This window comes from Ursus americanus, chromosome 5, assembly GCF_024610735.1.
Source record: "Ursus americanus isolate L20-20 chromosome 5, mUrsAme1.1.p, whole genome shotgun sequence".
Classification (NCBI taxonomy): Eukaryota; Metazoa; Chordata; class Mammalia; order Carnivora; family Ursidae; genus Ursus; species Ursus americanus.
In genome coordinates, this window is record NC_142131.1 from 45,660,727 (window position 1) to 45,672,868 (window position 12,142).

Genomic DNA, 12,142 nt, shown 5'->3' on the forward strand with positions numbered 1-12,142 from the left:
GCTGGACATAGGGATTTGTTGTCATCAGCATGGAGTTAAGTGATAGTTAAACCATATAGTTGTGGTACATAGTTACCTTTTATACAGGCTGATTTTTTGTTTTTAACATAGGATTTTATCCCATACATTTACTGTTTAATATATTTGGCATCTTGTTCTATTCTTTATATTTTTTTGTTGCACCCTTGCTATTTCCTTGTTGCTGAATTTTGATAAGTGAGCAATGTATACTGTTTTCTGTGGCCTCACCCACACCCCCAACACCATTCAGGACTGGAGAGGAACAGAGCCTACCACTGCTTGTTTGCTGGAGGGTTTAATTTAGACCCTGGGTCTGAATCGGGGAACAGGACTGGTGGTGGAGTAAGTGTGAATCATGCTGCAGTCAGTCTGTGTTTCCTAAAGCCAAGTTAGAATGTTATAAAAGGGCCGAAGCTTACATAGGTTTGTTTGTTTTTTTATTAGCCTTATAATTTGTATATTTCTTTACAAATTGAGGCACTGAATTCTGGCCATATTAGTTTTTCATTGTGTAATTCTTTTTCCCTGTCTTTAAGAGATATTTTAGTGAAGATTGAGGGACTGCCTTGATATGAAATAACCATTTTATACCAGAATAATTCAGTCCATTTTTGTATTTTCTCTTGTTCCTTTTCAGGTGAACTTCTAGATCCATGTGGTTTTATCAAACCTGAATCTCCGGTTGTGCAGCTTGGCTCTAATTTCACTGCAGTTTGTGTGCTAAAAGAAAAATGTATGGATTATTTTCATGTAAATGCTAGTTACATTTTCTGGAAAACAAACCATCTTACTGTTCCGAAAGAGCAATATACCATCATAAACAGAACGGCATCTAGTGTCACGTTTACAGATACATCTTTACTAAATACTCAGCTCACTTGCAACATTCGTACATTTGGACAGATTGATCAGAATGTTTATGGAATCAGAATAATTTCAGGCTGTAAGTTTTATATTGTTTTTGTCTTATTTCAAACTTTGTTATGACTGCTGAATTACATTTGTAATGTCTGTTGGTCTTTACGAAATGCAGTTATTTGTTCGCTCATTGACTTTTTAAAATACAAGTTTTAAAAATAAGTTTGAAGTGGAACTCCTTACAAAAAGCTTGAAGGGTAACATAAGATTTAGATCTTTCCTGAAAGTCAGGTATCTCTGTGTTCTAGAAAAATGTTTTTACATGAGACCCATAAAAAAGCAGTGTTGAACTGAAATTTGTGAGTGTATCCCTAGTAACTTCAGTATCCTTTAGTTGCCGAGAAGATGCGCATAGAAAGCAACTGTCTGAAGAAGGTGAATTAGTACTGGAGAGAGTCCTTCTGTGTCAGAGTAAATAAACTTAGTGTGATCCAAGAGTGGATTGTCAAATGTATGGATCCCCAAAACCATAACTTTGGTATTTGCTTTTCCTCCAGCAGAGTTGCAGAAAGCAATAGTAAGAGAAATATAAGTGAATCATTTGTTTCCATGTAATTGCCTCTTACTAACATGCAGTAATAGTTTTTAAAATACACTTCGTGGAGAAATCAGTTAATATTCTTATCCAGTTATAAATGAACGTTGATTTTCTTTAGAAAATAAATTTGAAACATGCTAGTTAGTGACAATTATAGCAAATGTATATTAGTTGAAGTATGAGTTTAAATAAAAAAGATTAATTTTGTAGTCACTAGTCTTTCAGTATGTCCATACATTTTGCTCATGTTTGGTTTTTTCCATCAATTTAGGTTGCAAATGTCTTGGGTGGTATATAAATTGCATGTTATTTGTGGATATAAAGCTTTTTGAAAATTGCTCATTTTTCCCTTTTAGTGCCTCCAGAAAAACCTAAAAATTTGAGTTGCATTGTGAATGAAGGAAAGAAAATGATGTGTCAGTGGGATCCTGGAAGGGAAACATACCTGGAAACAAACTTCACTTTAAAATCTGAATGGTAAGTTGTTTTTAAGTTTTTTGTATGTTGAACTTACTAATTTAGTCGTTTGTGCTGGAGTTTCTGTTTCTTCAAGTGGAAATATTAAATGCAAATTTTTGTTTCAGCTTATCTTTTAGAGCATCTGGAATATATAAAAGTGGAAAGAATAGCAGAGTAAATTCCCATGTGTTCATCATCCAGCTCATGACCAGTCTTCTATATACCCCACCCCAAATTATCTTAAAGAAAATCTCAGACGTCATATCATCTCATCCATAAATATTTTAGTTCATGTTTCTAAAAGATAGGGGTACTTTTTTAAGACACATAACTACATACCATTATTATACTGAAATACAGTTGAAGAACCTTTTATAGATGTCCCATTTTCAGTTAGTGTTCATGTTTCCTCAGGTGTTTCATGAATATATGTATACACATATTTTCAAATTTTTTTATTTGAGTACAGTTGACACACAGTGTTCGTTTCAGCCATAGAGTATAGTGGTTCAACTTCTTTATAGCTCAGGCAGTGCTCACCACAGGCATAGCTTCTATCTGTCATCATATAACACTATTAAAATATTATTGACTGTGTTCCCTATGCTGTGCCATGAATATTTGTATATATTTTTACGAGTCCTCAAATCACCATCTGAATAATCTCCATGCATTGCAAATTGATTTTTTTTTTAAATCATAGATTCCGCCTGGTTTTCTCTTCTTTTCCTTTGCAATTCAGTTGTTAAAGTAACAGTTAAACATTGTTTAACATATTCCTCTGTCCTTTTTTTTTTTTTTTTCCCTAGAAATTGCTGTTAGATCTAGATACTTGATCAGATTTGGGTTTGTTTTTTTTGTTTTGTTTTGTTTTTTTTAAGTAAGTCGTAGGGGTGGTATATACTTCCAATCAGGAACCACACATAGTGTTTGATTCTTTCTTTCCCCTTTTTCTTCTTTTTTTTTTTTTTTAGATGCACACCATATTTTATCTTAAAGTGGAGTCATAAGCAATTAGAAATTTGTCTACTATTTCTGTCAGTCATTTTTATCTTTTCCAGTTTTATTGTGAAATCATTGATATACATTACTGTATAAGTCATACAGCATAGTGGTTTGATTTACCTAAATTGTGAAATGATTCCCACAATAGGTTTATCTAACATCCATCTTTTTGTATAGATACAACAAAAAAAAGGAAAAAAATTTTCTCCTTGTGATAATTCATAGTATTTACTCTCTTCACATCTTTCCTATGTATCATATAGTAGTGTTAGCTATAGTCATGTTGTACATTACATCCCTAGTACCTAGTATCCTATAACTAGAAGTTTGTACCTTTTGACCACCACCTTCCAGTCTGCCCTTTCCCCACCATCTACCTCTGAGAACCATAAGTCTGATCTTTTTTATTTTGTGAGTTTGGTCTTTTTGTTTGTGACTTTTAGATTCCACAGATAAATGAAGTCATAAGTATTTGTCCTTCTCTCTTATTTCACTTAGTATAATGCCTTCAAGGTGTGTATCTGCTGTTGCAAATGTAGGATTTCCACATTTTTTATGGCTGAATAATAGTCCATTGCATGTATATACCACAGCTTCTTTATCCGTTCATGCACTGAGGGACACTTAGGGTGTTTCCATGTCTTGGCTGTTGTAAATAATGCTGCTGTGAACAAGAGGGCGCAGATACCTTTCTGAGATAGTGTTTTTGATTCATTTGGATGTATTCCCAGAAGTGGAATTCCTGGATCATATGGTAGTTTTATTTTTAATTTTTTTTAGGATCTTACATCTTTTTCATAGTGGCTGTAGCACTTCACAGTTTCACCAACAGTGCACAAGGGTTCCCTTTTCTCCACATGCAGACCAACATTTGTTACCTTTTTGATTATGGCATGAGGTGATATTTCATTATGGTTTTAATTAATATTCTTCCCATGACAGGTGATGCTGAGTGTCTTTCCATGTTCCTGTGTTGCCCTTTCGTGTATCTTCTTTGGAGAAATGTCTGTTCAGGTCTTCTGCCAATTTTTTATTTGGGTTATTTGTTTTTTTGCTGTTGAGTTGTAGGAGTTTTTTTATATATTATGAATATTAACCCATTATCAGATCTATGGCTTCCATACGTTTTTTCCTATTCTATAGGTTGTCTTTTCACTTAATTAATGGTGTCTCTACAGATTTTTTTATTTTATTTTAAATTTTTTAATTTATTTGACAGACCAAGAGAGCACAAGCAGGGGGAGTAGCAAAGGGAAAGGGAGAAGCAGGCTCCCCACCAAGCATGGAGCCCAACATGGGGCTCGATCCCAGGACTCTGGGATCATGACTTGAGCCGAAGGCAGATGCTTAACTGACTGAGCCACCCGGGCATCCCTCATTTTTAGTTTCATGTAGTTCTACTTGTCTCTTTTTTAGTTTTGCTTGTACTTTGAGTGTCACATCCAAAAAAAATCAGTATTATGACCCATGTCACAGAGCTTTTATTCCTGTATTTTCTTCTAGGAGTTTCATGGTTTGAAAGTCTTTAATCTATTTTGAGTTCATTTTTGTGAATGGTATAAGATAGAGGATAATTTCATTCTTTTATAGGTGAATATCCAGTTATTCCAGCACTATTCCATCAGGAATTTCCCTGGCTCCCTTGTCAAATATTAATTGGCATAATTAGTTGAATTGTGCTTGGGTTTATTTCCAGGCTTTCAGTTCTGTTCCACTGGTCTGTTTGTTTTTATGCTAGTGCCATACTGGTTTGATGACTTAAACTTTATAGTATAGCATGAAAATAGGAAGTGTGATGTTCCCAGCTTTATTCTTTTTTCCTCTGGATTTTTTTTGACTGTTCAGTCCTCTGCATTTCTGCATAAATTTTAGGAGTGTTTTTCTCTACTTTTATAAAAAATTTCCATTGGAATCTTCATAAGGATTGCATTGAATCTATAGATGGCTTTTGGTGGTAATTAACATTTTAACAACATTAATTCTTTGAATTTATGAGCACAGGGTACCTTTCCATTTATTTTGTCTTTGATTTCTTTCATCAACATCTCGTAGTTTTCAGAGTAGAGATCTTTTACCCCCTTAGTTAAATTTATTCCTATTTTATTGTTTTTGATGCTGTTGTAAATGGGACAGATTTATTTCTTTTTCAGAAAATCATTGTAAGTGTATAGAAGCACTAATTTTTGTATTTTAATTTTGTATTGTGCAGCTTTACTGAATTCATTCTTTAGCTCTTTTGGTTGAGAGCTTTTGTTTTTCTGATACTAAGATTGAGAGGTGGTTTCAGGTGCTGTCAGCTTGATTCATTTGTTATAAAATTTCCTTTTTTTTTCTTTTTTGGCAAAGACAGGTTTTGTTTATTGGACTTGGCTTTGACATGACTGACACACTCTGCATACACTAGTACAAACTGATCTTACACAGTTCTTAACAGCAGTTTTTATCAGATAAAAGCTGGAAGAGCTTTGCGATGAATGCTTATACAGGCCCGTCACCTGAATCCTACAGTTCACATTCGACTGCGTTCGCTTTATCACATACATGTTACGCACCCTTCTCTCCGCCTGTCACATCTTTTTTTAGTGTATCTCAAAGTGACTCACCTTCAGACACTTCAGTGTTTACATTATTAGTGAGATGTAATTAGAGATTTACATGTACATTTTTGGTTTTTGGTAAAATTTAGGTTCATGTTTAAATATACTTAGATACCTGAAGTGTATCATTCAGTGACTTTTGACTAGTACAGTTAGGTAACTCAGACCCTTCAAGATCTAAAACATTACTCATACCCCCAGAAAGTTCACTTCTGCTCCTTCCCAGTCAGTCCTATCCACCACCCTGTCTCACCCCACAAGACAACTACTGAAATGATTTTCTTCACTATAGATTTTTGCTTGTTCTGAATGTTATGTAAATGTAATCAGACAGTATGTACTCTTCTGTGACAGGCTATGACTCAGCAGAATGTTTTGGGGATTTAACCTTGTTGCTTCCCATTAGTTTTTCATTTAAAGGTTTGAGCCGTCAGTGATCATTATTTGTACACGAGGTATAAAATAGTGGTATTCTGTCTTTTTTTAAAAACCTGATAACACTTAACACTTTCTTTCATCAGCTGTTGGTTACCCTGAGGTACAGTTCATTATAGAGAAGCAAAATGGTATTAATGTTTTCCCTTTCTAACTTCATTCATTAGTCTTTAACAGCTCTGACAGCTTCCTTCCTTTCTGCTATGACACGGTTTTCCAGATTCATCTTAGTATATATATGTCCTGCCCCACCTAGATTCAACCATTTCCCAAGTAGCCATGGTTCCATTTAGTAGGAAATACTGTTCAGAGACTACAGTCTGGGTGCTAGGGGAGCTTACTGCCACTGGGTTGTTTCTAGGCTTTTTACAGCAGAAACAGCTAGGAAAGGTTTTAAGGTAAAAGACATCATGCACTAATAATGATATTCCCAGTTTAAAATCTGGACCACCTGTTCTTAATTAATTTCATCCATCTAACATCTTCATCTTTCTTTGCTGAAAACCTTCTTCTCCAACAGCACCAATGTAATAATTCATTTGCTTTATCTCATAGTAAACAAAACAGCTGCAGAATAGCAGTGCCAGTATCAGCACCAACAATACAAATACGAAAAAGAATTTTAAGATTGTTTTTCTTCCGCTAAAGATATAGTTAAATTACTGTTTTAAAGCTACTTGAAGGGGCAGCTGGGTGGCTCAGTCAGGTAAGTGTCTGGCTTCAGCTCAGGTCATGATCCTGGGGTCCTGGGATCGAGCTCCGAATTGAGCTCTGAATCGGGCTTCCTGCTTAGCAAGGAGCCCACCTCTCCTTCTCCCGCTCCCGCGATTCTGCTCTCTCTCTCTCTCTCTCTCTCTCAAGTAAATGAATAAAATCTTAAAAATAAAGACATGTAAAATAGTTTTCTATGTGTTACAGCACCGGCTCAATACAAGAGTTCATATGTTTCATTTTGCTTTTGATTTTTAGGAATTTTTTAATTGAGATATGATGTGATATACAATATCCTGTTTGTTTCAGGTATACATCATAATAGTTCAGTTTTCTTGTGTGTGTGTGTCTTTTTAATTGACACATAATTTAAATATAAGCGAGTAAATAGTCTTATCACTTGAAACTTTTTGGTGATAGAAATCAAAGTGTTTGCCTGGGGTTGACAGATACTCTTAACCCTGTCCTCCTATTACCTCCTAGCATATTGTGCTTAGAAAAATCATATTGTGCTTAAAGGAGGACATTGCAGGTACGGTAAGGATTCTGTTTCAGGAATGGAAAGAAATAGTAGTTAAGATCACAGGAAATAGATGATTTTTAGAGAAGTGTCATTGGGGTTAGAGCATAGTATTCTAAATGTAATGTTCTTGGGGTAAAAATTTGAAAATAATAGGTTTTAAGTTACAGATCAAACTCAGTTTTAAAGGAAAGCATGATAGGTTTTAAGAAGTTTTATTTTAAGCTGTAACAATCTGGGTCTCATCAAGTAACCTTTTTCAGTCTTAATTTTTTAAAATCTGTTTTTAATGACCGATTCTTCCATTTTCGTATTTAGGGCAACAGAGAAGTTTGCTGATTGTAAAACAAAACGTGACACCCCCACCTCATGCACTGTTGATTATTCTCCTGTGTATTTTGTCAACATTGAAGTCTGGGTAGAAGCAGAGAACGCCCTTGGGAAGGTTACATCAGATCATATAAATTTTGATCCTGTAGATAAAGGTAGTTATAAACTTGAATTTGAGAATTTATTAGGATATATACAGTGGCTTATTAAGTTTTTAGATTTTAATTAATATAGAAACAAGCACTTATTATTTTAGTGATTTTTACAAGCTTGATAATTTTATCAACATTAAAAATAATCTGGAAAAATCTTAATAATCGAACTATACTACAGTGGTTTTCACTTTGAATGTTGTCTGCTAGTATTTATGCAATTATCAAACATTTTACAACATAGCAATTATAGTATACGTGTTTGGTTTTTATTGTCTTTTTCTTTATATATACCGTAAATGTTTGTCTTTTGATAACTGAACCTAAAAAGATAAGCATATAAAAACTTGACAAAACTAAAATTTCTTTAGAAATCTTTTCTCTTCATTATAATAGTATGACATCTCATTGTTCTTAAAAAAAAATTAGTTCATTTGGTAAGAATAAATAAATATTGTGAAATAAAATGCTAGTAGTATGTTTGAGTTTGTATAAGAAGTTGTAAAAATAAACCATGATAAACATTTGGATTTATTTTATTCTTCAGTGAAGCCCAATCCGCCACATAATTTATCTGTAAGCAACTCAGAGGAACTGTCCAGTATCTTAAAATTGACGTGGATCAACTCAAGTATTCAGGGTTTTATAAGACTGAAATATAACATTCAATATAGGACCAGAGATGCCTCAATTTGGAACCAGGTAAATTGCAAGTTAACTGTTTAAGCAAATAGTCTTGCAGCCCTCTAACCTAAAAGTCTCAATGTCCTAGGTTGTGGTTATATGAAATATTTTGCTTGACACCTCTTCTTAATCTATATTTCATGCAGGGGCAAACAGGAAGACATTAAGGTAGAAAATACAGTTTTGCTGAGTACAGTAGCTTTTAAGTGAAGTATGGAAGTGATACCAAGCGATAAGGAATAGTATTTTTGATGGGAGGTGAAAGGAACACAAAAAAATAAGCAAATTAAGTGGGGGAGTATATGAAGAGATTATTTGGCTGAGGTAGAGCAGACATTGGTAAACTAAATCTGCAGGCCAATTTTAGCCCGCCATCTGTCTTTATAAATAAAGTTTTATTGGAACACAGCCACACTTGTTTTTTTTTTTAAATATTGTCTTTGGCTATTTTGTGCTGCAGTGGACAAGTTGAGTAGTTGGAACAGACACCGTCTGGCCCGCAGCCTAAAATACTTACTATCTAGCCCTTTTTAGAAAGCATGTTGACGACTTAGCAGAGGAAGGAGTTGTTGGGGAACTTACAAGACTGAAAAGGAGCAGAACAGTGTACCCAAAGATGATGCTGTCACCAAAAGAAGTACTTGGAACTTTTAAAAAAACAATCACCATAGCTTTGCGCTCCCCATAATGTTCTGTTTTATACCTTCATTTGTCACTAACACTATGCTTTTGCTTTCTCATGTTGCAATAATGGGCTCATAAGGGGTTTGAGCCCATGATCTTAATACCTCTGCTCTCCATTCCACTTACCTGAACCGCTGCTCAAAATAAAATTAGAAAAAACAACAAATGAAAATGGATTAATGCTTCATGTTGTGCAGGGAGGGATACATATCTGAACTTCAAAATATTTTTTGATATCATAGAATCTTAATTCATTTTCTCTCCTTCTTCCGGTGGACATGCCCATGTCTCTCAGCCCAAGTTAACCCTATCTGACCCTCTTCTCCCAGTTTCTGGTACCTCTTCTCATCCCTTTTGGCCTAAAGGTAATAACAGCTATAAGCCCTGGAGTAATGATGACTATCTAAGGATTCCCTACACTTTCCCATATTTCCTTTTATAAAGCCTTGTTGAATTAAATTCTAACTGAAGTATACCATCTTTTTCCTGTTGAGACACTAAGCGTTATAGGCCCAAGGGGAAAAAAAAAAAAAGATTAATAATAGATGTTTCCATACTTCCCAAATCTATTAACTTCACTGGCTTGACTGCTTTTTGATTTAACTCAAGCTCTGGAGAGAGAGAAATGCAAATCAAAAAGCAGTCTAAGTTAGTGAAGTTAATAGATGTAGTCTTGTTTCATTAAATCGGTATCTAAAATCTTAGGGAATTTAGGACAGTTACAATAAATACCACTGGGTTTTTTTATTGGTTTATGTGCTTTGATTTCAGATTCCTCCTGAAGATACAGCATCCACCCGATCTTCATTCACTGTCCAGGACCTTAAACCTTTTACAGAATATGTGTTTAGGATTCGTTGTATGAAGGAAGATGGTAAAGGATTCTGGAGTGACTGGAGTGAAGAAGCAAGCGGTATCACATATGAAGATAGTGAGTAATTAAGATATAAGAGGAAGTAGAGGTTTTGGAATTATGGCTATGAGTTGTGTTTGGTTTTAATAACATAGACCTCATTGCTTCTTATTCTGTGACCATCTTATTCAAACTTATATTTTACACTTTTATTCTCTTTAAGGACATCAGGATAAAATGTGCATTATTGATAGTATAAATTGATTTCCTAATAAAGACAATTATCATGGAATGACCATGAGAAAACCAGTGACCTAACAGTTAAGTCCAGAACATTTTATTAAAGGGCAGTGGTTCATTCTATTCTAAATAGAGAATCATATCCTAGCTCATTAAAATCATACTAACAAAATATACCATAGTCCCCCTCACTGTCAGAAATATGTTTGTACTATTATTTGTTTCTACCAGCACTTAATAAACCCCTGTTAAAGAATCCTGGAGTTTTGGTTTGTTTTCATTTTCCTTTTTTTCTCCCACGGTCATAAAGGGCATATAGCACAGAATCTAAAAGTCATAAAAGGGTATTTAAGGTGCGAGGTAAGATTCCCTACCCTAAGCAGTTAACATCAGTAATTTCTTTTGTAGCAGTCAAGAAATAGTCCTGTGGCATACAGATTTTTCTTTTGAACAGTTTTCTTTCATACTTTAGCCTTCAGGTATCAATGGCAACAACTCTGGCTTTAAAACTTCCCGTACCACGTCTGCCCCTTCACTTCCAGCTGCACTAGACATTGAGATAGTGAAGTGAGAGTATCAAAGGCAGAAAAGTAAACTACCTTTCTCCACTAAGAATTTTCTCTTATTCTCATAAATGACGTGAAAGAAAGCAGTTCTCTATTGCTAGCTGGGGGGGGGGGGGTTCTCAACTGGATTTCTTTGTCTTGGCCAGGAATTATTAAACTGGGATCCTTGGGGCCTTGAAAGCTGGGGGGTCAGTTGTAGAGGGGAAACAAGGGGAGGGTGGTTCCTGAACTACTGTAAAGTGTGGGCAAAATACGATGGTTAGTGCCTGTGTGCATTTTCTGGGGAGGTGGTACATAACCTTTGTCAAAGAGATACCTGGAAAATTACGAATCGTTATATTAAGCATTTCTTCAACTTGGTGAATGATTCCTCCTGGTTCTTTTTATGTTAGGACGTCTTTCTGGCCTGTAACATTTTCATTATAGTTTCTTGGTCTTTGTTTTGTATACTCGTGTATATGCATCTTTTTGAACCCCCTGTACCGGCAGCCGTGTTCTCAGCCTTGCCTCTTTTCTCTGTTTTGTCCTCCATAATTACCTCTTTATAATCATCCTTTATTCTGGTGAACCATACCTTAAAATTGCACTTAAAAATTTTTGAAAAACCAGTTGATTCTATAGGAATTATTACCATTTGATACCGGATTTTGTAAAGTGGATTTTCATTTTTCACATTGTTGGTGATCAAGACAACACTGTGAATTCATTTTTATTATATCCTACTAACAGTCATCCTAACATAAGGTAATAAACTTAGCCCGCATTTACTCCATTTCTTTTGTTTTGTATTCTTATATATATACCTTTAGGAATTTTAAGTATATACTTAAATACAATTTTTCAGTGTGATTTTTAGCAGTAAGAAATGGTGATCCATCTTTTGTTATACCTTAGGATATGTTTGTAGCTTTACAATTTAAAGATTAGAAAAGTATTCCAATATAATCTAAATTATCAAGCTATCTATCATCCTGACTAAAGGAAGACCCAGGCATAGCATGCTAGGGTGGGGAAAATGATAGTTTAAACAGTGGCTGAAGGGCAGGAATATTAAGAAGAAAGTAAGAGAATAATTCCAGGATTATATTTTATTGTTAAAAACTTTTAAAGAGTTTATGTCATTTCTCTAGGACCATCCAAGGCACCAAGTTTCTGGTATAAGATAGAGCCATCCCATACTCATGGCTATAGAGCTGTGCAACTCATATGGAAGGTAAAAAAAAAAAAAATTGCATGTTTATATTCTTTTATCATTTACATAATTTTGTATGGCATTATAAGTGTAGTTTTTTAACTTAAATTTTTACTCATCTTAATATCAGGAAAACATTTGATAAATAGAAACACAAAGCTTTGCATATACTACATAAAAGGGTCATAAACTGCAGGTTGTATCTCATAAATACTTCACAATTCTATGAAAAGTTCT

The 12,142-nt window shown here is 34.5% G+C and overlaps 1 protein-coding gene across 1 annotated transcript in view; it reads left to right on the forward strand.

Annotated features, from left to right (window-relative positions):
* The window catches only part of IL6ST (interleukin 6 cytokine family signal transducer), a 50,192-nt gene that overhangs the window by 22,129 nt on the left and 15,921 nt on the right, over positions 1 to 12,142 (forward strand). The window contains exons 4-9 of the mRNA XM_045794325.2: positions 659 to 964; positions 1,834 to 1,954; positions 7,523 to 7,689; positions 8,234 to 8,388; positions 9,826 to 9,985; positions 11,844 to 11,926. Of these exons, the coding sequence (XP_045650281.2) occupies positions 659 to 964; positions 1,834 to 1,954; positions 7,523 to 7,689; positions 8,234 to 8,388; positions 9,826 to 9,985; positions 11,844 to 11,926 (992 nt within the window). The remainder of the gene's footprint in view (positions 1 to 658; positions 965 to 1,833; positions 1,955 to 7,522; positions 7,690 to 8,233; positions 8,389 to 9,825; positions 9,986 to 11,843; positions 11,927 to 12,142) is intronic.